We start from the raw sequence: 27521 nt of genomic DNA, 5'->3' as shown, positions 1-27521 counted from the left end.
TTAGTCAAATATTTTAGTCACTCACCTTGATCTTTTAGGAACCTTTCTCTCTAGAAGTTCCTTGGTCACCTCGAGCTCCCTTTTGAACCCTACGATCCAGATTCAACTTGAAGCTCAGATTACTCATAGTTCTAGGCTTTATCTCAAGATATTTTATTCTACAAATATACTCTAAAATGTCTCAGGAAGCTTACCTCAAAAAATCTTAGATCAGAACTTCTCGTGGTTTGGCTAGGATCTTCAAAACATCAAGACTGACCCAAGCTTACCTAACAGCTCGACCCTTCTAGCTTTTCCTCATTCTTCAGCCTGATTCCGTGGAGCTTCTTATCTGGCAGCCTTACCCTGAAAACTAGGCTCTCCTAGATTTCAAGTGGCTTTGGAATCACTCCAAACTTACGAGTATTCTGGGAGAACTCCTCATCCCAAGTTGATGATCCTTCCTGTTCTTTCTATTCGACAACATCTTCCCCTCTTGGAACCTCTTGAACAACGCATGGTCTTGCTACCAACGCATGCGTTCTTCCATCAACGCATAGTCTTCTCCCAATCAGCCTTCATACACTCTTTTGAATGTCCTTTGAAGAGAATTTGAGTTCTCATTTGAAGTCCTTGGCCTTATTTATAGGCATCAAAGTTCTCCTTAAGGCCGACACCTCCTACCTGGCCATATGTCCAAGTGTTCTTTCCTTACACTATTAACGTAACCTTGCGTCATCGCAATCCAAGGTGTCCTTCTCCCCTTTTACCAACGCATATTCCTCAAGTTTGGATGTCTTCTTGTGCGTCCACCTCATTTGCTTAAGGCCTAAGATTTCTCCTCAACAAGCCACATGTCCGGATGACGACCTTGAATGCGTCCATCCAACTTCATATGCGTTCATCCCTCATATGCGTCCATCTAACTTCATATGCATTCATCCTATCTTACCTTGTGCCCTTTCGGTGTCTTTAAATCTCAACATAACACCCTTCAAACCATTGCCGCTTAGCACATTTCCCTATATGTGACCTACTAACCTCGGTTGTGCCATCTTCAATTAACGCAACCTTATCTTGTGCATCCCATTGACGTAGGTCGTATATACTAGATGCTCGCAAGGCTCTTCCTTGGCCGCATGCCCTCTACCATATGGCTTACCTTTTTCCTTATGCACTCAACTAGGATTATGACCAACCCTCTTCCACCGCATACTATTTGCTCAAACCTTGTCCAATGCGTCCACATGCCTCGGATGTCCAACGCATATAGCACATCACCAACGCATAACAACCTTTGGGTCGACTTGGTTCTCAACTCAACACCTCATGGTATAGCTTACCATCGCCTAGGCCCTTGCTAACGCATTCCTTATGACCAACGCATGTATGTCCTTGTTGTTTGTCAATGTCCATAGTCTCTTGCTTAAGACCAACGTAACCAATCCTCATAAACCTTATTACCGCAAGCCTTAGCAACGCAAAGACAATTCACCATGCGTCCACCATAGCTTGTTTCATCGCTTGGCTCATCCTTTAGCAAGGCTGCCGCATAGCACCATCTCATAGTGTTGCCGCATCCATCGCGTAGCATCGCCGCATGCCATCGCGTAGCACTACCGCATACATTGCATAGCATCGCCGCATACCATCGCGTAGCATCGCCGCATGCGTAGCATCGATGATACCATCGCGTAGCATCGCCGCATACACGATTAACCCGCGCAAGCATCTCCAGCACCTTGCGCCTATGTCCGCACACTTGAAGCTACCGCATGCTCTACTAACCTCTCAAACATAGGCTGCCACATGCTTGTCCCCGCATAGCCCTTCCTATCGGCCATACTTCAGCCTTTTTCAACGCCCCAAATAACCTTTCAAAGTCCAATGGCCAACACATTGTCTAATACTTAAGCCATTTTTGCTTTGGCTTCCAATGCATAGTTCCTTTTTGGCATTATACTTAATCAAATTTTCACTAGTTATGGCTTATTTCAAAGCTACTAAGCAAATCTATTTAAACACTTAGACATTTCCTTCACTTCAACATAGGATTTAACTTTCACTTAGTTAATCCCTTTTATTTCCTGCTTAAGTAGGAAAAATGGAAATCCGAGTTTCACAGCGACAGCTTGAGCGAGCTAGACGATCGTGTAGTGTTTTGTAAGTGACAGACACGAAACTAAGCGATGAGATAAACGATCGCTTAGCTTTTGCTAAACGATTGGGCATTGACCTATACGATAGGTTTCAACCATCTCCCACTTGCCTAATTGTGTACACGATTGTTGTTTCCTCCTCCTTATGCCTCAAACAAAGTCCACACAAAGCCCACCCTCTGGATTCTCACACCAAGAATACCAAGGTAGCCTTCTTGGAGTGTTCATGATTGAGGCGATCGTAGAGGATGAGTGCGCGGTGTTCGTGCTGTGTAGTTATCGTGTTGTTCGTGCGTTCGTGAACAAGGAGCGTGGAGACGAGTTTACAAATGTTCGTTGCATTTCGCCTTGTTCATTTGTAGTTTTCATGCTAAATTTCTGTAATGAATGCATAACCATTTGTTTCTGTGTACGACTGTAATTTGTAATATTCATACATGATTGTAATTTAGAATGATCTATTCCGTTGCTCATGAAAATCCTCGTGATCGATTTCCTCCATATTTAACATATATGAAAGTTCACTCTGTAATTTCTTCAATTTGAATGAGTCATAATTGATTTTTTGTCAAATAACAACTCATCTCAGTAAAATTTGAAAATGTTTCAATTTGTATTTATTTGATTTTAACTTTTATTTTAAAGGTTAATAAGTTGCTAGCTTATAAATAACAACTTCTTTCTTCATTTTTAGCATCTCATTCCAAATTCATAATTTCTTTATCCTTTCTTTCTTTCTTTTAATTTTGAATTGAGTTGAAAACAAGTATTCATAGGATTGGCAATCGGGTCGGGGCGAGGCGAGGGGATTCCCCATCCCTGTCCCCGTGGGGGAATATTTCCCCCCATTATCGCCCCGTCCCCGTCTGGCGGGGATGGGGATTCCCTATCGGGGGGAATGGGTCCTTGTGGGGACCCATCCCCGTTGTTCTTTTTTCTTTTTTTAAAAAAATATATATGGGGACGGGGCGGGGATACCCTCTCTGTCCTCGACCGAGGACTCGGTTTGACCCCCATCCTAATCAAACCGGAGATTCTCCTGTAGGGATTTTTGTCAACCCTAAGTATTCAAGTAGTTCGAAATTGCAATTCTACTAGAATTAGTTTTCTATTAGACTTACTTTTAAGTTTAAACATAAAATATGTCCATGAAAAAATTAATAATAGTTTATTGTCAACTAATATATTGTGGGTAGCTACAACTAATTTTATAATTTATAAACATAGTATCAAACATATTCTATATAGTTTTCTAAATTATAATCCAATTTATGAAACTGAACCACATACTTGAAATCATGAAATATAACTATATTTTCAATTAATCCTTCCCTACCAAACAACTCTAAAATTTCATGTTTATTCTACTCTACTTTAAAATTTTCCAAAATACTCATTTGTCTTTGTACTTCATTAAAATAATAATAATAATAAATCTAAAATTTGAACTTTTAAAAATAAACTAACTATTATGACTTTACCTCTACCTTTATAGTATATCATGAGTGTAAATATCAGGCCACGTGTGTTTACAAGAAATTAAGTAAAAATAATAATATATATATATAAACCTTAAATGTTCATGGACTAAAAGAAGAATTAAGTAAAAACAATATTTACATATCTATAATAATTTACCAACAATATTGATTTGAAGTTTAATAATATGTGGAGATTGAAACTTTTTATTTAGAGCACATATTTTAAGTCAGATTTAGTATGTTCACGTTAGCAATAACCATAAGAGTTATGAAAAAAAAATGACCGTAAATAAGAAAATTATTAAGCTTTCATAGACAAAATACACTATTAGATTCTAACCATTTAAAGTAGTGTCTATTTAATTCTTAAAATGTTTAAAGAAACACGTTAGTTCATAAACTTCAAGTTGATTTAAGAAAAATTTCATAAAATGACAAATCTAAAAACTTTTCTACCAATAACCTCTTCCTAAAAATTGTTCTACCACGGACCTTTTCTCTATGCGAAATATCAAAATTACTCATAGTTTTTAAAAAGCCTTCAGACCGTCACATTTCTTCTTTTTTCTACGGTTTCTTCAGCCCTTCATTCAATGTGCATTTAATAATCCACCCATATTTCCACCAAAACATTTATTTCCAACTATTATTCTGAAGAGAATGGAACGTCTCTCTCATTATTCACTTCCTGTCGTCGAGTTCCCCACGAAATTCTCTCATTGTTCTCTCGTAGCTTTCTCTCAGAGTTTCAACCCAACATTTTCTGATTCTCTCGTAGCTTTCATCGTCAGATTCAGTCCACATTTCTTCTTCCTTCAATGGTTTCTTCAGCCCTTTATTCAATGTACGATTTCTTCTCTCTTATCGCTTTCATAATAAGTATCGTTTCGCATTAAATTACTATATGATCGTTTATAATTTACTATACGATCGTGTATAATTTATAAACGATTGTGTAGTAAATTATAAATGATCGTTTAGTAATATATGCAATGAGTATTCTTAAGGAATCATATACTATGCGATCGTTCATGACATAAGAAATCATTTACTATGCGATCGTTTAGTAAATTATAAATGATTGTGTAGTAATTTAATGCTAAATGATTGTGTATAATTTACTAAACGATCGTGTAGTAAATTATACTCATTGCATATATTACTAAAAAATCGTGTATAATTATACTCATTGCATATATTACTAAACAATCGTTTATAATTTACTAAACGACCGTGTAGTAAATTATACACGATCGTGTAGTAAATTATACACGATCGTGTAGTAAATTATAAACGATCTTGTAGTAATTTATATACGATCGTGTAGTAATTTATACATGATTGCAATGTAATTTATACACGATCGTTCACTTATCAATGATTTGTTTATCCAATTGTAGATCAATTGAGCTACTTCGCATCTTTGTACGATTTGGTGGGGATTGGGATGAGTCCGAAAGAAATTATGTTGGTGGTCATATGAAATGTCTGAAAGTCAGAAATGATATAACAATTAGTGAATTAGTGAGTATAACAATCGCCTTCAGTATTGTAGATGGTGAGAACGATGCATCATGGACTTGGTTCATGACTCATTTGAAGGCTTCAATAGGAGACGTTTCCAATCTAGTGAATATATAAGATCGTCATATCTCAATTGCAAAGGCGATTGCAAGGATATTCCCTGATGCATTTTATGCCCTGTGCATATGCCATATTCGGAATAATTTGGTAGACAAATTCAAGAATAAGGACATAATCCCACATTTCTACCTAGCGACGAAAGCATATAAAATGTCTGACTTTTAGATGTATTGGGCTAAGCTCCATCAATATCCTGGTGTGACGGCTTATCTTGAGGAGGTTGGATTACAACGGTGGGCAAGGGTTTATCAAGTCCATTATAGGTATGACAAGATGACGACAAACATAGTAGAATGCCTCAATAGAGTGTTGAAAGATGTCCGAGAACTTCCAATAACAAAGCTATTAGAACATATCCGCGAGTGACTATAAGGTTGGTTCTATATCCGACGTACACACGCAATAGCATGTACAAACATTATAACTGATTACGCAATGAGTATTCTTAAGGAATCAGAATTAATGTCTAGAACATATCGTGTTTCTCTAATGGGTATGCATATAATTAATGTGGACGATGGATATTTGGGGGGGTTGGTTGATCTTGTTCACGAACATGTACGTGTATGGGGTTTAATTGCCTCGAGATCCCATGCTCCCACAACGACTCTGAGAAACATTATGTTCAAAATGGTTTACAGTTGAGTGTGTGCTTGCTGCTTATATCGAACCAATCTTCCCAGTCGGACACAGTCAAGAATGGGTTGGAGATTTTGAACCAATTCTACCACCGCAAAACGTAGTAAGTGTAGGTTGCCGTCAAACATCAGGATACCTTCAATTGGAGAGGAGCTACGATAAATACACAGGTGCACACGATGTGGTCAGACAGGATATAACAAGAAAATGTGCAGACAAACGTTGATAACATCTGACACTAGCCTATCTAGACTAAACAATATGTAATTTTCATTTTTACTTTGATTTTTCTGTACAACATCAATTATACTATACAATATGTGATTTTAGCACCAATTATACTGTACAAATTTACACTATACAACATGTAATCTTAGCACCAATTATATTATGTACAACACCAACTATTTATTTGCTTAGTTAAACGATCGCGTAACAGTTAGCTAAACGATCGCTTAGTATTATCTAAACGATCGCATAACAAAACCTAAACAATCGCTTAGTATTAGCCAAATGATCGCATAATAGATATCTAAACGATCGTGTAACAGTTAGCTAAACGATTGCTTAATATTATCTAAACGATCGCATAACAAAACCTAAACGATCGCTTAGTATTAGCCAAACGATTGCATAATAGATATTTAAACGATCACTTAGTATTCTCTAAACAATCGTTTAATAAAAACTATACGTTCGCGTAATAGATAATCAACGATCTTATAGTGGATAGCTAAATGATCGCTTAGTATTCTCTATACGATCGCATAACAAAACTTAAACGATCGTATAACAAAAACTAAACGATCGCGTAATAGTTAGCCAAACGATCGCATAATAGATATCTAAACGATCGCTTAGTAATATCTAAATGCTCGCTTAAAGTATTTGTAGAGACGTATTCACTGTGCGGTCTGAAGACTTTTTAAAAACTGAGGGTAAATTTGAAATTTTGCATGGGAAAAAGTCAGTAGTAGAAAAATTTTTAGGAAGAGGTCATTGATAGAAAAGTTTTTGAGTTTCGAGTCATTTCGTGAAATTTTTCCTGATTTAACCATTAGCCGTGAATAGGTTAAAGTTTCTCAATAGTCCATATACAATTGAAGAAATAATTATTATAATACATTTTTACTTATTTTGAAGAATAATTAATTGAATATTATTAAGGACAATTGTTTTAAATGACAAAAATACTAAAGATATCTTCAAATATAATAAAATGTCACTGTTTATCATCTATCAATATCTATTACTAATAGATAAACAATTTTAACTCTATTATTAATTAACTGGCTTTATTCTTTCCACCTTTGTTCCCCCCTCTTTCTCCTCCTTCTCCATAGAGTGGACGCCAGAGTCATTCACCTTCCACCTTGCCATATTGGTTATCTCTTGTTTTGAATTAGTTCTTCCACTCTTTTATCCCCTACCTCAAATTTCAAAGTTGATAATCCAAATTTATGTTAGTTGAGATATACTCATGTTTAACATTAATTATCCAAGATTCAATTTTATCTCAGGGACTATTAAAAATTATTTTTCAAACTTCAAACACACCATTTGAAATTCAAACCTAATAGTACTAAATCAAAACATCAACAGAAAAATGGTACGAATAATCCAAAATTTTAGACTGAGTTGATATTTGATCTACTACTTTATGAATTGTTTAAAATTTTTTGCTTTTGCTTATGTCATATACGAGTAAAATAAAAAATTAAAAAAATTAAAAAAAAGGTGTCACGCACACAAAATAGTCCTCTCAGTTTTCATCTCTCCAATCTTGGTCTCCTCTGTCTTTACGATCGTCCTTTCACTCTCTTCTCTCTCGAGCAAAACCCCACAAATTAAATCTGAAGAAAATGGGAAAAATACGTTTGTGTGCGACAAAGAGAGCCCCAAAACCCACAAACAAGAAGACTCTGCAACACAACCCCATTTAGAAACCTATTGCCAAATATCAAGTTTAAATACATCGAGAAGAGGAAGAGGTAAATAATAGTAATAATAATAATAATAACAACACCGATAATAGGAAAAATCCCATTTGGCTGTTTTTCTCTGTTTTTTTTTTTTTTTTTGGGCCTTTTAACTTTTTCCTAATTCAAGATTAGGACAGAAAGCCAAGAAATAGGTTACCCTCACACACTTAAAGTTACCAATCATTATATTTTTGGTTTATTCATGTAATAAAAAAAAACAACAATAAAACCAAAATATAATTACCCAACCTGTATTTTTCCCCATAAGTAGAGAGTGTGGACCCATAAGTGAATAAGACGCTCTCAAATAACTCACGATCAATATTATATCAAATGCAAAAATAATTAGCATCCTACTTAAAGAAAATATCCTAATATTCGACATTTTCAGTTGTCCCCACACAATTGGACATATCAAAATTAGATACTATACTATAACAACTTTGGAATTAGTCCAAATAAAAAGCAAATTAAACAGGTAGCAGTATTATTTAGTAACTATCAAATGCCTGCAATTTCTGACCCACTTTTGGATCCAACCATCAGTTACGAATTACATCAACAAAAGCTAACATTAATTACACCTTCCTCCATCAATCCATACATTAATATTAACATTTAAAGCTACTGAACAAACTAGTCAAGATTTAAAGCACACCATTAATCACCTCATAACATTAATTAATTAATTACACATAGATTAATTAGAAGTATAGTATAAGATTTAATTTTTAGGGTAAAGTTTAAGGAGATATTTGGAAGCTTTAATTTTATTATTAACACAAAAGGGTTTGATTGGAAATTAGAGGTTGATAAGAGTAGGGGCAGACCTCGGGGGATTGGAGAGCATGTGGACAACCTCTCTCATGGTTGGCCTTGCAGAGCTGTCTTCTTCAACGCACATCATAGCTATTTTGAAGAGATGGATTACGCCCTGGAGTGGGTATTCGGTGAGACGCGAGTCTACAACCGCTAATACTGAGGCTGCATCGGACGGTTGAGAGAGTTCTGATGTGGTATTGAGGACCCACCTGACTATGTCCACGCCTTCACCAAAATCCCCCACTGGCTTTCTTCCGGCTATCAGCTCCAGCAGTACTACACCGAAACTGTACACGTCGCTTTTCTCGTCCACTTTCAGTGTGTAGGCGTATTCTGTTGTTGCACGGTCACACAAGATGTAAAAACACTTTCCAACAGTATTTAACAATTAATATAAAATCACCTGAGAATGTTTCTTCATCTCAATTATTTCATTCATGGGTCCCTTTTAACCAGTCGATATTACCACTAACTTCAACATGATTTAAAGAAACAAATTAGGTTTAATTACAAATTACGATCATATAATTTGATAAAACTTTATAAATAATCTATATAATTTGATAAAATTGGCATACTCTATTAAAAAATCTTGACAGACTAAAAGATAAAGGATCATGTAAAGTATCTTCCATAGCATTGGTCTTAATGGATAAAAATAAAATCATTTTCAAAATCCACTTCTTATTTTAGGTTTTCAAATTTTTTAAAAAATATTTACAAAATAAATTACAAAACCAAAACACCCCTACTCTTTTATTAAAAGAAAAAAACTGAAGTAGGAAAAAATTATTAATCATGTTTATTACATTCTTGTATTTCAATATTAACAAACCATAACCAGCAACCTCAGCATGGCTTTACTAATTAAATCTACACCTTCTTGAATTCGAGAAGTGTTGGGCTCCAACTTTCCCATTTCATGGTTGGGTTCTAATTATAATCGGATACACTGTAATATTTATATTATAAATCTTTTGTTGAAATGTTTTCTATTTATTATTCATCTCCTATTTTCTTATTTATTATCATGATTGCTATTTCCTACCCAATTAAAAATAGTCTTTTATGTCAAAGAGAAATTACTATAACCAAATAAAAACCACTAAAACCCCCAACCACTCTTAATAGTCAAAATTAAAAGTTCGGTTTGTTTTTTGTTTTTTAAAATTAAGTATATGGATACTCTTTTCATCTCCAAATTTCTCTATTTGTTCTTTATTTGTTATGTTTAAAAACTCTAGTCAAATTTTAAAAACTAAAAAAAACAACTTCCAAAAAGTTGTTTTTGTTTTTGGAAATTAGCTAAGAATTCAATACTTAAAAATGCAAATTATTGTAAGAAATAGATGAAATAGGCTTAATTTTAAAAAAACAAAAACTAAAAACAAGGTTTAAATTATTACCAAACAAGGTCTAAATAAATAAATCTAAGATTTAAGAACGGCACCATTCCTAGTCTCTAGATTAGGAGGTTGAGGCTTAATAAATAGTAGTAAACCATGTATACATATGGGCTCTTACATGCCCAAGTCAGTCGGTCAGCCCATGAATTGCGACCCAAATGAAGGTATATTATAGTTGTTTGTTGGGATTTTTGTTATATTTTCTAAAAATAACAATAACAAAAACTTCTAAACAGCAAAAACCATATTTTGAAGTGAATTCCAATTTAATTCCTCAAATAATACTAATAAGTTAATCCCATTACTAATCTTAATTTAATACCACTAAACCATGACAGGAATCAGCAATCAATAACTAATCCATCTTAATTAACTACGCCACATGTAACAGCCCATGTAATCAAAGAACTAAAGTTAATTAGAATTACTAAAAACGATGAAGCAGATGAGAGAGAAAAACAGACCTGGAGCGATGTAGCCGTAGGAGCCGGCAATGGAGGACATACACTCGGAGGCGCCGCCGTTCTGCAAGAACTTGGCGAGCCCAAAGTCAGAGACATGTGCTTCAAACAGCTTATCCAGCAGTATATTGTTGGACTTCACGTCTCTGTGAATGATCAGCGGCGTACAATCATGGTGCAAGTAACAGAGTCCCTTGGCGGCTTCCATGGCGATCTTGTACCGCAAGTCCCAGTGCAAATGCCCGCCTTTCACTCCATGCAGCCTCTGGTCCAAGCTCCCATTAGGCATGTACTCGTACAGCAGCAGATTCGTGTCTCTGTTCGACACGTACCCCAAAAGCCTGACAATATTCCTGTGCTTGATTCGCCCTAGAGTTTGAATTTCGGCAGAGAAACCGTGGTCGTTCCGGCCACTTCCTAACAACAGTTTAATCGCCACGATGGAGCCGTCTGGCATTGATCCACGATAGACAACTCCGGCTCCGCCTTTGCCGATGATATTTTCCTCTTTCAAGCACTCGAGGACGTCCTCTGCTTTGAAGTTGAGGCGTTGGAACGCTGTGAGCGTCCATGCCTTTGATTTCTGAATCCTCTTTCTCTTCCGGAGATAAAATGCAGCGAGTATGCATAACAGAATGATGAATATCGCGACGATTGGGATGATTAGTTTAACGTATTTCAAATTCCTGTGTAAAGATGCGCAAGGCCCGTGGTTGGGGAAGCAGAGGTTAGGGTTTCCGAGGAATGCACTGACGTTGAATACAGAAAACTGACCGCCGGTGGGGATTTTACCGAAGAAATTGTTGTATGATAAATCCAGAGTTGTAAGACTCATCATCGACCGAATCTCGTTCGGAATTTGGCCCGTCAAGTGATTTCTTGACAAATTGAGGACACTCAAGATTTTCATCTTCGAAATTCCTCTGGGAATTAGGCCCACGAGATTATTTTCACTGAGATCAATTGACGTCAAGGAAGTGCACCGAACGACCGAATGAGGAATTTCGCCGCTAATATTGTTAAAACTGATGTTAATCCTCAGCAATTTGTTCAATTCAAATATTTCCACGGGCAAATTCCCGGTGAATTGGTTATGTTCCAGAGAAACAACCTGCAAATTTTCTAAATTCTTAATCGCCGCCGGGATTTCCCCAGTAATGTGGTTGTTACTAAGCAAAAGACTTCCAAGAAACTCCCCTGACATTTGCGACGGAAGAGCGCCGGAGAAGTAATTATTACTGATATCGAGTTGCTCCAACGCCGGAAAGTTGAAGAACCCTGCCGGAACCGTTCCATTGAAGAAATTTCCCGCAATTCTGATTTTCGTAAGCGAATCACACCGACCTAATTTCTCAGGGATGGGCCCAAAGAAGTAATTATCCAAAAGAATCAAAGTCTTCAACCTACCGTTACATAAATCCGGTGGAATGAGCCCAGTTAGATGGTTTGACGCCACGTCGAGCAGAAAAAGTTTTCCGTTACGCCCGAGATTCTCAGGGAGCTCGAGCGTGAAGTTGTTATTCCATAACTGAAGCACTTCGAGATGTGGAAAATCACCGACGAAACCAGGAATTGGACCGTGAAGTTTGTTATTGAACAAATTGATCAGCGTAAGGTTCTGCAGCGCCACGAAACTCGACGGTATCTCCCCGGTGATTTCGTTCAGCGAAAGGTCCAGTGACTTGAGGCTAATCAGACCGGAAAGTTCAGAAGGAATCCGACCGGTAAGATTGTTTACTTGTAGAAATAGACTATGCAGGTGCTTCAAATTCCCCAGACTCGGAGGAATATCACCGGTGAGGTTACAGCTGCCTAAATCGATAAGCTCCAGGGAACTCAACGATCCGAACTCGGCAGGAATTCCGCCGTCGTAACGATTAAAATATCCGGCGTAAAGATATTTAAGATTTTTCAACCGCGCCAAACTCGCCGGAATCCTTCCGGTAAGCACATTTCCTCGCACGCTCAAGAACTCCAACGACTGCATCTCCGAGTAAACAGCAGGAATCTGACCAGAAAAGAAGCATCCGCCAAGGTCAAGATGCTTTAGCTTCTTCAGTTTAACAAACTCCACCGGGAGCAAACCTGAGAAATTATTGTTATAAATATCGAAAACTTCTAGCTCCGTCATTCCTAGCGTGATTTCCGCCGCTATATTATCACGAAATGCGTTGTTAGATAGATTAAGAAACTTAAGCGACGTGAGTTTCGCCATTTCAAGAGGAAGCCTTCCAGTGAGATTATCACTTACTAAAGTCAAGTTCTCAATCTTCTCCAACATCCCAATCTCCGGCGGAATCTGGCCGAATAGACGGAGATTCGAGACATTAAGCGCAACAACTCTATTATCACCGTCGCACGTAACGCCAGAGAAATCACAATGGGCAGACGGAGATGCCGACGGCTCCCAATCATTAAGCCCCGACCTCCCCGGTCCGATCATGGAACTCTTCATCTTCAACAGCGCTTCCATATCGCGATTGGCGAAGCAAAAACTAGCAAAGTAAACAAGTACAGAGAAGAAACACAAATGGCAAACAACAGAATCAAGCGATTTTTTCCTCATCCCGGCTCTGCGTTTCGTGTTCTTCGTTGGAACAGAGTGAAGAGAGGGAGAAGGAAGTATATGGAGATTGGTTGTATGCGAAATGGCAATGTCATCAAATTAAGCGGAAATTCGAAGCTCTCTAATAGGCGGTGGCGGTAAAAAGATGGAAGTAGCGAAAGAATAAACAAATCCGAAACATCCAATTCGAATGCGAGGCTGTGTGATAGAGTAGGGTAGGGATCAGGTGAGGCCGTCTTATCCTAGGCTCTGCGAACTGCTATTTCCCAGCTTATCTGGGCCCTACATCATGTACGAGGCATTAGATAGACGGCGACCGACGGATGGATGGTTTTGCTTTCCACCTGGACTGTTATAATCTAACGCCGTTTAATTTTTTTTACTTTTAGATTTTATTTGCTTTGAGTAGTAGTTTTGGGTGGTTTTGAATGTTCATTTTTGTTTATTCACAATTTCTTTTATTGTTACGTATTTTTAAGATTTATCCTTGTCATTTTTATCCATTGAAATTTTAGCATGATACTAAAATCCACTAAATTTATTGAAATGTTACAGGAGTTTGTATTAAAAGATTATCGTTATGTGCAATTTTTTTTTTTTTTTTTGAAAAAAATTACATTATTGTGTAAAGTTTTTATGATGAACTTTTGCAAATAAGAACCAAAATTATCATTTTTTAAAAAAATAGAGACTAATAACAAAAGATTAAATCAGATAGACAAAAACAAATCTTGTGAAAATATTTTGTGAATCAAATCCGAAAGTAGATATTAAAGTAGTATTTTAAACCATTTAAATTTAGATCGTTGGAAATGGAAAATGTGAAGTGAGGGCTTTGATTCCTTATCCATTATGCCACTATAAGCTTAAATAATTGGAGTGAATTTGTACTTTATTTACCCCATAATAATTGATGTAAAGACATGCACCTATTGACATGTAGGATGAAATTCTATTAATCAGATAGTGAAAAAAAAAATGACAATAATTTTGGAAAAAAATCTCCCACTATTATGATACTATCACATGAATAAGTAAAAAATAATACATAAATTAAAAGAAAACAATAAAATTGAAAACACAATAATTAATATGGAAAAACTCTAAATCAAAGAAAAAGTCATCGACCATAAAAGTTCACTATGTAGAAAGTTATTATAACCACAAGGAAAAATTCCCTCTCCCGACCCAATTACAAGACCATCCTCTTGAGCTTTTGTTCCACCGACACTCTTTATTCCACTCTCAGACTAGGAAATTCAAGAGAAAATTTAAACTAAAGTTAACACACCTAAGCTTAGTGATTCTAAAATTGATGATTTGAAACTAGATGCATGAGCTCTTTTTATAGTGTTTGGTGCTCATCATTTTCTTGAATTTTTTCAATTCGTGACAACTGCACTTCTAATATTTTGTAAGCTCTATAAATTTGATATGAACTACATTTATGTGTTAATATATCAATATTGACATTTAACATTGTCCAATATTTGTCTCAATCAGTTAACTTATTATTTGTTTTAGTATATCAAGAATCGAAAGATTCAAATCATAAACATCTTAATTGTTAACACATTCATATATGCTAGTTGAGCTATGCTTATTGTTGGGTTTTGTTTCAATTCACCAAGACCCAAAAATAAGTCCAATCCAAATTGAAGGGAGAATTTATGCTGCAACATGTGAACCTGAGATGACCACGTATCAGAGAGGTTGCAATACATAAGGTAAAAACCTTTCTCTATATCAATCGGTTTCAATATGATCAGAATCCCAATTGATCAAAATTACTCCTTTCACTTAACTCTCTCTCTTTATGGTGATGTTTCAGCAAGCAAAAAGAAGAAAAGAAGATGAGGAACAAGGTAATTTGTATGGAGTTTTAAAGCATGCAATGTCACAAAAGAGGAAGAAGACACCAAGATTTAACGTGGTTTGGCCATTGAAACCTACACCCACGAGAGGAGCTGTTACTGATGATTTCTTGAAAAAATACTGGGCTAAAATGAAAGCATATAAGTTTCTATCTCACTTATTACAATCATACCCTCGTTTGATTTTAACATCCTTTGTATATAAGATTTACATCTTAGTTGAGAGTTCTAACTGTGATTTCACAGTAATAGCTTCTGTTTTACGCTTGCCTTATCCATCTTCATTACTATTATGGTTAACCATGTGAATTCCCACCTTCTATGTGTTAAAGATTTGGGAGGTCTACTTTCTAGGTTTCACCAACTAATTCAAAAATAAAAATGGAGAAATTAAGATCCAGCAATTTTGAAAGTTTAAAACCAAAGTGTTTGAAATTTGATGGAACTCATCCGATACGTGTGGTTGACGGCGTGTAATTTGGCGCCTGACAAGAAGTGGGGCCCACACAATTTCTGGTAAGTCATCTCGTGCATCGTGTCCACTTGTTTTGTTTCTTATCCAACGTGGAAATGCAAAAGTAAAGCTAAATACATAAATAAATAGATTTGTTGGAATCTAAAAAACATTTTGATGGATACCAAAATGATATCGAAAAATAACAAAAATTAATCAGACATATTATATACTCATAATTAGAATAGCATATAAACGATAAACATTTAACTTTCTTTTTTTTAATAAAATATTTATCTATTAATTTAAATAATTTTTTTTGTTTCTATATATATTTTTTAAAAAATATACATCCACATTAACATTTTATCAAACAACAATAATATTGTAAAATTGAGATATGTCATTTTTGTTAAAAAAATTCAAATATATTTTTTAAAAAAACTAATAAAATGTCACTAATTTGAATACTTGTTTAAAATACATAAATCCAACAGGTTGAGAATGGAGAAAATTTGTCTGAATACTATATTTAATAATTATGTGAAGGTAGGAAATAAATATAAATAATATAATATTGGATATTTTGTTTTGTTTCATGTGTTTTAGTAAGGTAGTAGAATAGGGAGGGGGATGGGGGTTTGTAGGATTGTTGGGGGCCCAATCAAAGGCTGTTTCTGTCTTTTTCCAAAGGGACACATTTTTTCCTCTCTTTCTCTGACTCTCAGTTTCGTCTTTCAGCACAAAGTCCACTCTTCTACTTCCCTTACCCTTTCCTCTCTATCTTCTACTACTCCAACTGCTGTGGGCCCACTTCTCCCTTTCGATTTTTATCCACTGCTCCCCGTCTCACCCTAACTCTCCCTGCTCCCCCCCCCCTCCCTTTTTTCTCTTTAGTTTACCTCTTTCTAGAACTACCTAAATTATTATATTCAAGTCAACCAATAACTATCGCTCCAACCCTACATACCTATTGAACAAATGCGTTACTTTCCTTTCCTTGTGCTACAATTTTCTTAACATCTTCCCTGTCTTTAAATTTTAATCTTAATTATTTTTTTTATTATTCATAATTATTGCTGTTCTATAACATATTTTATTGGGTCCACTTTTTATATTACGATTGATTCATTTCGTTTACGAATAACTAGACATGGCCTTAGTTCATAACTTCGTACTGCCATCATTTTTTGAAAAAAATATCTTTTTGATTTTTAAGTTTTGTGTTTAGTGTCTTATTAGTTTCTCACTTTCAATATACTATACTTTTAATCATTAAGTTTTGAGTATGATTTTAATTTTGTTCATATGTTCGTAGTGTTATATATATATATATAGTGAAAAATATCTTTTTGTCTTTAGATTTTGGGTTTAGTGTCGAATCAGCTCTCCTAAGTCTCAAGATGTGATACTTTTAGTCATCTAGTTTATATTATGGTTTTGATTTAGTTAATGAGTTTCAAAACGTTATAATTTTATTCTTAAAGTTTGAGTTTTGTTTCACTTTGGTCTCAGGTTTAAAGTTTTACACTTTTAATTTTGATATTTCATTAAATACGCATTGTTAGGCTTTAATATTAATGTCTATCAATTAATTTGAAATAATTATAAACAGTATCTAAATTGAAACAAAACTCAAACTTCAATGATGAAATTGTTACATTTTTAATTTTATGAACTAATTTAAAATCTGATATGAATTAGATTAGTGTTTGATAAATTTTAAATTTAAAAACAAAAAGTAGGTAACAACGTTTGGTAAGCTTAAACTAGAATTTATATGATATAACTATAAAGATTAAATTAAACATATTATACATGATAATTAATATATGAATTTCATATGTTAATTAACTGTAGTTTATATAGTTTATATTTCTTAAAACTATATGATAAAAGTATAGAAAAAAATAATTGTTATGTAAAATTAAAATGAAGATATATTATTTCAGTTCAAATATAAGTTCATTTTTTAAAAAATACATGATTTAATTTGTTAAATGTTTTTATTGAATATAAATTATTTGTACAAGTTTAGAAAAAGAATTGTTATAAAAATGTTTTACCGTTCAAAATTTTATCGATATAAGATGAAATAAGCTTGAAAGAAAAAAAGATATATCAATTGACAATATTTTAATTTAAAATAGTTAGTTAGAGGTGGTTTTCAAAGAAAGCTAAAGTTAGTATGTAGGTGTTTTTGAACTTGCAAAGAGATTGAAAAGTAACTTAATAAAAAACTGAAGAATAATTTGTTTAACCAAACATATAAAAAAAGTTAAGATTATTTTATAATTGATTTCTGGACGTTTGCTAGAATATAGAATAAGAACTAGAGGTATAATATTTTAAAATTTAAGAACTAAATTATTAGATAAAAAATCTTGAGAGAAAAAAGATTTTTTTTAAAAAAAAATTCTTTATATTACACCTCCCTTATGGTGATGATTATTTCCATATTATTAGGTCTCTTATCTATCACATTATACTCAAATTAATATTATTTTTCATGTTATATATATGTTATGATTTGAATATAACTTATTTGACGTGGTTAACATTTTTCTCTTTTTTTAAATATGGGAAAGAAAATGATGGTTTTATTGCAAGGTTTATTACGACAATTTTTAGTCAAGCATAATTACTACGAACCCAAGGTACAATATATGGACTTATATATGTGTATTAACTGTTAAGAAGTAATGGATCAAATTGTCATTATCAATAGCACAATCAAGAAAAGGTCGAAGAACAATGGTCTCTTTAATTTGTCTTAAACGCATAGTAAAGAAAAGGCTAATTTGCAAAAAGTACTACTTCTCAAGTATGTGGTAGTTACAATTATAGTCTCAAACTTTCAATTATAAAAATTGGATCATAAGTTTCTACAAATGTTAAAATTAAACTCTCAAACTTATAAGTAGAAATTGAACTCACAGATGATATAATTTAAACTCCAAACTTATACAAATATTACAATTTATACAATTATGTAAGATTAAAAGTCGAATTTTAACATTTATATAATTTTAAGGGTTCAATTTTTAAATTTAAAATTTTAAGGATATAATTGCAACTACCACCATACTTCATGAGTAATTTTTACAAGTTGTCCTAAAGAAAATGACAATTGACACTTTGTTTGTTAACCTCGCAGTGTGTAATTTGAGATCCTAAAATTTCTCACCTAACTTTTGCCTTATGATAAGTTTTTCACTTTAACTTTTGCCTAAAATTATCATAAATTTTTTTTGCAAGTAAACGCCTAACTTTACTATCGTTAAAAGTATAGTTGAATTAGTCAAAAACATATCTCAACCTAAGAGGGTCAGGATTCTTGAAAAAAAATTTATAAATTCAAATTCACCCACCTACGTGTCATTCAATTTTAAAAATGAATAAACTAACTTGGCTCTAGTCATTATAGTGTGATTATTCACTATCCCAAGCTACTTTGATTTATTTATTTTCTTTAGCAACAAATATAGAGTGAAAAATCTAAATTATGTAATATATGCCTTTTTTTTTTTTAATTAAAAAAAAGTAACAACATATATGATGGGAGAGATTTGAACATCTAATTTTTTTAGTCTAGTGAATATGTCTTAATTAGTTGAGTTATGCTCATGTTGACATTTAATACATGTCTTATTTATAAATTTATGTTTGAATTGGATTCCTAAATATATAGTCTCATCTATTTCTCATATTTTTAATAATTATTGTCACTACAAGAAAACACCCTTTTTTCGATGCTAGAAATCGTCGAAAATTGGTCAAAAATACGTCGGGAGATCCATTCCCAACAAAAAACTAGTCGTCGGGAGATACCTGTCGGGAGAGGAACTCCTAAAGCGGAAGCATATTTCATCAGGAGTTCTAATAACTCTTGACGCAGTATATAAAGTATTGAGAGTTATTGGAATTCTGGATGCTTGTATTGACATCGCCAGGAGATAGTCATTTTTTTTTTTTTAAAAAATACTTTTCGTGGATGGTACCACTCGAAAGGGATTCAGGATCGATGGGTTTGACTTTCTATTGCCACCGCGATTCAGTTCTACAATCTTCAAGAACGACTCTTTTCCTGAAACTCCCAGGCAACTCAGCGATGAGAATATGGGTAGTGATGGGACCGACCAAGGGTTCGATTCGCTGAAAATGTAGCTCGACGGCGACTCCAAAAAACACCAATGGAATCAGTGGCAACAACTTTTATTGGCGAGGTCTGCTTGTAGTAGCACCTTAGAGATGAGTAAGAGCTCGAGATTGTTTCTCTCCCGCTCTGAAATCCTAGTGAATCGAGCGCACAGACGAACGGAAGTGATCATTTAACAAAATATAGCAAAATATCCTCATCATTTAAAGAAACAAAGTGAAAAATATAAACCTCCATTAAATGAACGAGCACGTAGACGAACGGAAGTTGGGTTGGCCAGAAGGATGAAGGAGCACGCGGATGATGATCAGATGAAGGATGAAGATTTGGGGAAGTGGGCGGATGATTTTCGTTGCTATGCTAGGGTTTAGAAGGGAGACAATGAGTAGATTTAGGGAAGAAGACAGGGGTTGGATTTTAAATGGGAACTCCCTACGCTCTCCCATAGACCGTCGGAAGTTCAAGAACTCCTGACGTATTAAATAATTTATCGGGAGTTCAAGAACCCTCGACGAGTTAAAAGTAGGCATCGAGAGTCCTAAAGAACTCCCGACATTTAACTATGCCCGTCGGGAGTTAATCCGAACTCCCGACGACCTTCTTACTTCGTCAAGAGATGGACTCTCTCCCGACGACTGATATTCCGATGGTTGTTTTAGGCGTCAAGAGAGTCCTTTTTTCTTGTAATGTGTTAGATGATATAATTAAATTTACTTCCAGCTATAAACTTAAGGTTTTGGGTCAACATGTGATTTAAGATAGTATAAAAAAGGGTTAGTTCATGAGGTTCTGTGTGTAAACTCCTGCACTGGTATTTCCTCCCCAATTAATATTGTTTGTTATTTGTTGGGTTTTCTTCATATTTCAAGGCCACAAGTGAGAGAGTGTTAGATTATCTAATTAAATTTAGCTTCACCCATCAACTTAAACTTTTAGATCAATCAATGATCGTTTTTCTTTTAACAAGAAGTAGTTATGTGTGAAAATTTGAATGTTCAACCAAATTTTAGAAAGCTATTTTCACGTTGACATAAAAGATACAATACTTTTTATAGTGTGCATGCTTCAAGTTTACGTTTTTGAGGAAGAAAGTGGATTTGTTTTTAAAGAGTACTTAGGGAAAGTGGGAAAGTGGGGGGAAGAAGATGGCGATGGACTACATAAAATACAATAGTGGGTATAATTTGAGAGCCTCATAAATTTGAAATAGCATAAATTCCATTGCAAATATTTGAAGTTTTTATTATTTTTTTCCCTTTTCTTTTGATCCACTAGGAGTTGGAAGAACATATTCCAATTCTCACCATTAGTGGTGAAGAATTAAAACTTTACTTTATCAAATTAAATGGAATCCTAGGGTGTGATTTGAAGAATAAATGCTTCAACTTTTGTATCTAACGATTCCTTTTTGGTATAATTTTTTGTCATTGGCTATTAAAAAGAATGAGAAAATAATAATACTAACAACAAATAACTTCGTACCAAACCTTTGACATTCCACACCTTGAGAGTTGTTTGTTTAACACATGCATGCTACTCCCATCTTTCAAATTTTGGTAGCTTTTTTGACCTTGTGGACCATTTGGTTTTGTAAGTGAACAATTTTTAAGTTTGCGATAATTGTCAACTAAATATCTATCTTATCTTATATAAACAAAAAATTCATATCACATTTCATAACTATTTTTTTTCTTAAAGTTAAAACTTATATACGCTACTCTTAATATTTGATATTGTATAACATATTTTATTTTATTTTCAAATCAAGTATTGTTTTGGAATATATATATATATTAGTTTTGAACAACTTGATTTTTGTTTTTCCTAAAATGATAGCATGTAATTTAACTCATCGAAAATCTCACTTTGATAAAATATTATTACAAGACACTCGATTTAAATATACAACTTATAATTCGATTTTCTTTAAGTAATACATAAAATCATCCATAGCACTATATCTATATATATATAGGTGCAGTCATGTTCTCTTTTTCCTTACACATGTGGAAAAATAAATTTTTAATAATATTTTAAAAAATCAAATTGATACATAATAATTTGTATTAGTCAGATTGTACCCAAGTTTCTTCCTATATTCAATAAGTTAAATTATGTCTAAATTTGGTAATTAATAATTAGATACATTATTTATGCAGCAACATTAAAAGATAATATATAGTTGAATAGAATGGAATAATGTACTTAATTTTGACTAGCCTTTTCTTCTTCTTCTTTCTCAAATTCGTGCATTTTGCCAGTTAGGTTTTGATCACTTTGAAAGAATATAGAAAAAGTTGGGTATTTTGTTTGTTGATTATGCTTCTTATCATTGAATATAATGTAATGAAATGGCATTGGAATTGGCTTAGTATGTTCAGTGCTTAGTTTACAGACATTATATAAATACAATCTTTTGATGGGAGGCCAAACAAATATTCTTTTGCTTTATTCATTGTAGTGGTGGCAAGCAAAGAGAATTTTCAAACGCTTTGCTCTTAGATTCCAAAAATAAATTACCATTATTATTCATTTAAAGATAAAAAAATATTTATTAAAGATACAAAAATATCCTGTCCTTGGAAAAATTTAATTGGATAACATTTAGAGCTTCAAATCTTTCGTTTTTTTAAAGCTCAAATATACATACCTATATATATAGATATAGATAATTTCATTTATTTTCAAAATAAATTAGTCATTGACTTTCAACTTAAGAACCAAGTTATATGTACGCACGAATTTAATAGATAGTATAACCATATAATTTTTTGAGAACTTAGAAAAGTAAGTCTGGTTTGATAACTATATAATTTTTTTTTGTTTTTAAAAAGTAAGACTATTCTCTCTTCATTTTTAATGATGGTTATTATTTTTTTTAAGTAAAATAATTAAATTCTTAGCCATAATTAAAAAACAAAAACACTTTTTTAAAAACTACGTTTTAGCTTTCAAAACTTAGTTTGGTATTTTAAAATATTAATAGATAGTAGATAACAAAACAAGAAATTTAGAGGTGAAAGATGTGTTTATAGGTTTAATTTTCAAAAACCAAATTGGACTGTAGTTTTCAAAAACTTGTTTTTGTTTATAGAATTTAACTAGAAATTCGAGTGTTTCCTTATGATAAGTGAAAAACAAAATTGAAAATTTGAGAAGAAACCGACATAAATTTCAAAAACTAAAAATTAAATTGTTATCATGCATGACCTTAGTGTTTATTCATTAATATATTTTTTTTCCTATAAATAGTTATTGTTAATCGATACTAATGGTCTAGGGTTAGAAATTTTATATAATGCACTCTTCTAAATTTTAAGGTCATAATCGTAAATAAAAATAAATAATTAAATATGCTAAATACGAATGTAATTTAGGTTTTGGGGCATTGCCCGAGGAGAATCTTACTATGGAATTTTTCGCCCTTAACCCCGTGCGGTGCTAAGGATGTTTTCTTGAGCAGCCTATAGTAAACTTGCCCAAAACATCCACATAACCATTCAAACACACGCAAGAGCCCAAAAGGCATTTTAAAACTTCACATACTCAATGTAAATCGACTAGAGAGTAATAGGAGAGAGGTACATGCACTTTAGTGGAAACATAACACTTTATTATTAAATACTATCAAAACTACACTTACAAAACTCGAGACCAGGTCTCCTTGCGTGGGAGAACTTTCTTAGCAAGGGAACCTTCTCGAAAGGGAGTAAAATGCCTAGAGGATTGGATGCCTAAAGGGAGTAAAATGCCTAAAGGATTGTGTAAGTAAGGAAGAAATGTGGGGGAGTGACCTTAGTGGGGATTAACCGTCCACTGCCCTTGAATTTAGGGTCACTCACCCATGCCCATGATCTAATAGATTTTAAGAGGGACATGCATACTTATCTTCCCAATTATAGTCTTCACTTCCCATTTACTTATTTTTAGGACCACCTTCTTACAAATTAGGAATCACCACCAATGATGCCCATGATCATGAATGTCCATAACTCTTGCCTATATTCATGTTTACTACCTTATTTGGACAAGCACACTTAATAATAATCTTCTATAATTAAATGTCTCTCAAAATGTTTGCCACATGGCGTGCATACAAGCTATATGGCCAAGGGCTTGATAGACTTTCTTCCCCTCAGACCAAGCTCGCCTTACCTTAAATACCCGTTTGATCGCTTGTGCGTGTTAGAGTATATCAGCATGCAGCAGAAGCAACAAAGATCAATAAACATTCTAGTTCAGTAATTTTGGTTATAAATAAAGCATGCTCATAAACTAATAAGAAGGTTTCAAGACATACCTTTGTAGAACCACTTGAATCTCGAATTCAGCTACGAGTCTTCTCCAAATCTTCTTGTGAACCACTTCAAGACCTTCCCAACTATTCTCTTGGTTCCTTAGATTGAGATGTGGGACTTAAAATAAACTTGAATAAAGGAAATTTGGAGAAGAAGCTTACTGATGTAACTTGAAGAATACCTTCTTCAACCTCTTAAGTTTTCAGCAAAACTCAATAAGTACATCAGTTTGCATGCCCAATTTCCACTTCAATTTTCTCTATTTATTGCAGGACTATCATGCAATGAAGATTGCTATACGAGGAGCAGCTCGTGCTTGGAGATTGACTCAAGAAGAAGGTGAAAAATGAGTGAGCTCCTTAATGTAGTAAGTGGAAGTCTTCCACTTTACAATTTTCATGTTTTCAATTTCAAATTGATTTCCAAAATCAATTTTGGTTTTTCAAAATTGAAAACTTTATTAATTTTATAAAATTAATTCATTAATTAATTTTCTAATAAAATTAATTAATTAAACAATTTAATTAATACTAATTAATTTAATATCAAATATTAAATTAATTTTAACACTAATTCCACCATCATGAATTCATATTCATGAATTTAATATTTAAATATTAATTGATTCTCCAATTCTGTTTAATTTCAAAATTAAACGCGTAATCATATCACATATAATTACTAATTCTCTTAATTCTAATTTAAACGTTTCAAATTAACTTATCACGCTACTCTAAGGCTAATCCATTTGCGAGCTAGTAGGGAGACCTTGTGGACCTATGAATCATGGGCTCCAACGATCCAAGATTAATTGGCTAAACTCTTTACATCGAATTAACTCCTATTCATTAATTAATGGGTCAATCCACTAAAGCCCATAGTTGCACTCTCCTTACTATAGATATATTATGTCCGCTCGATAGAACCATGATTAGTAAGTTAAACATTCACAGGTTGTTCGTAATAAGGGTTGGGTCAAATGTCTGTTTTACCCCCGAGATTACCTCTTTTTCCTTAAGTTCTACTGATCCTCTAATGAACAATTGGTTTATGATCCGATTAACAAACCGAGTCCTTCTCGGGCCAATGAGAGGGTGGAGCCCTTAGTTCAAGACCCGAAGTTAGCACTTAAGGGAACTATCCCTAAAAGTAGGTAGGAGATAATTCCATCTTGCACCCTATGTCTCCAACTATCTACCCGTTCTTACCCCTAAGATGGAGTTTTATTGAGCCGACACTGTTGAGCCAACCCTCACTTATGCAAATCTAAGGATAATTCCGAATAAACAGGACTACATAGTTAGCTCAGGATTAAAGTCAAGTTACCCAGGACATCGCTTTGAAATAGTTAGTCTTAAACAGTAAACGACGTTATAAAGTAAGAGTGACTAATTCATGGTCTGATATTGTACAACCTATTGCACAGGACGCCCCCACTCCTCATCTCATAACATGTACAAATTAGAATCACATCGTCTATAGCAGTTTACAACTCCTTGTAACAACTACAGAGTGGGCCGCATCCGATAATGTTACCAGAATAAATAAGGCACCTAACCTTATTCATATACTATAGATCATTTTGACTATTTACTCGAACCTGATCCACTTTTATATCTCCACATAAAGTTCAAGTACTCATGTAATAGTCATGGATATTTTAACTATTGGATTTATTTCTAAAACGAAATAAGCAATTCATATATTCAATAACAACTTATTGAATTTTCAGAATAAGTTTTATTGTTTACAAACCACGAGTTTTAGAACATAAAACTCAACAGTGCGAAGATGGCACCAAGGCTGCCTCTCCCACACATCATGTGCGTGTCGCCTTGTTGCTCATTGCTTGGTGCGCACATGTCCAACGCCCTCGCCCGTGGAGCATGTCGTTGCTCGTGTGGGATGCGCATGCGGGCGCACGTGCCTAAGTACATGCTCACTCGCATTCCCTGCTAGCCTCAGTCATACCTCGACAGTCTCATGTGTGCCACCCGTGCATCGAGCGCCCGTGCTAACCTCTAAACATAGAACATGGGCCGTTTGCCCATGTCGTGCCTTGTGCCACGCCAACCCTCTGTTAGCTTATTATGCGTGTTAGGTTGTACGTTCTAAAACTCGCAGTTGGTAAAATTAAACGTATTCTATTTATAATAAAGATGTTATTGAGGTTTATTCAATAAAACTGTTATTGAATATGTAAACCGCACTTGTAAAAACTAAGATCCATGACTATTACATGAGTACTTGGACTTAATATGGAGACATAAGAGTGGATCAAGTTCGAGTAGATAGCCAAAATGGTCTGTAGTATATAGATAAGGTTGGGTATCTTATTATGGAGATACTATTAGATACGACCCACTTCGTATTTAATACAAACGATGTGATCCTCAATCGTTCATGTGGAGACATGCGAGTGGAAGCATCCTATGTAAAGAATTTATATAAGACCAAACTAAAAAAATAAGTCAATGACAATTCAAAGTGATGATCTAGGTAACTTTAACCTTAATCCTGAGCTAACTATGAACTTCGGTTTATTTAAGATTATCCTTAGAATTGCATGGGTGATGGTTGATTCAACAACACTAGCTCAATAAGCCCCTCATTGTAGGGGTAAGACCGGGTAGATAGTTGAGGACATAGGATGCTAGACAAGATTTACTCCTATCCACTTTTAAGGATAATAGAGAGGTTGTTCTCTTGAATACTAATTTCAGGTCTTGAACAAGGGGTCCCACCCTCTCATTAGCCCAAAGGGGCTCAGTTTGGTGATTGGATCAAAAACCAATTGTTCATTAGAGGATAAGTAGGACTTAAGGAGCAAGATGTAATCTCGGGGGTAAAAACAGCGTTTGACCTAGCTATTATTACGAACAACCTGTGAAGGATTGATTTACAGATTATAGTTATATCAAGTGAACAAAAATATATCTATAATGAAGAGAGTGCAGTTAATGGGCTTTATTGGAGTGACCGGGTAGTTAACGAATGTTGATTAATTCAGTTTAAAAAGTTTAGCTAATTAACCTCGGATCATTGGAGCTCATGATATGTAGGTCCATTAGGTCTCCCTAGTAGCTCATAAACGGATTAAACCTTATAATAATGTGATGAGAAAATTTGAAACATCCAAATTCAAATTAAGGAAATTATTAATTATATACGATATAATTAAATGTTTAATTATCGTATTAAACATAATTAGAGAGTTGGATAATATTTAAATATGATTTAAATATTAATTACATGAATAGAGATTCATGTTTGAGGAATTAGTGTTTAATTAATTTAATATTTGATATTAAATTAATGTAATTAATTAAATTGTTAAATTAATTATTAAGAATTAAATTTATACAAAATTAATTATAGAATTAATTTTGTTTAAAAAAATATTATTATAAAATATTAGTTTAATTTTGAAATTTTGATCTGAAAATTTTGAGAAATTGAATTTTAAATTCAATTTAAATAATGAAATTGGAAAATTAAAATTTAGTGGGTTTTTTCCTCTTTGGACACCAAATTCCCACTAACACTGATCAGTGTTCTGAGGTGTCAAGCTAAGATGATCTTTATTTACAAGGTGTG

General features: G+C 33.8%; 1 protein-coding gene across 1 annotated transcript; it reads right to left on the bottom strand.

Annotated features, from left to right (window-relative positions):
• Positions 1-8528: 8528 nt before the first annotated feature.
• LOC120086151 (receptor protein kinase CLAVATA1) lies at positions 8529-13371 on the bottom strand. Its single transcript, XM_039042627.1, has 2 exons — positions 10577-13371; positions 8529-9039 (listed from the first exon to the last, which is right to left on the bottom strand). Exons 1-2 carry the CDS (start codon positions 13137-13139, stop codon positions 8687-8689), a joined length of 2916 nt encoding a protein of 971 aa, XP_038898555.1. The 5' UTR covers positions 13140-13371; the 3' UTR covers positions 8529-8686.
• Positions 13372-27521: the final 14150 nt, after the last annotated feature.

The sequence above is a fragment of the Benincasa hispida genome, chromosome 9 (assembly GCF_009727055.1).
Source record: "Benincasa hispida cultivar B227 chromosome 9, ASM972705v1, whole genome shotgun sequence".
Taxonomy (NCBI): domain Eukaryota; kingdom Viridiplantae; phylum Streptophyta; class Magnoliopsida; order Cucurbitales; family Cucurbitaceae; genus Benincasa; species Benincasa hispida.
The sequence above is the reverse complement of the archived record's forward strand: the minus strand, read 5'-3'. Positions and strand labels throughout refer to the sequence as shown.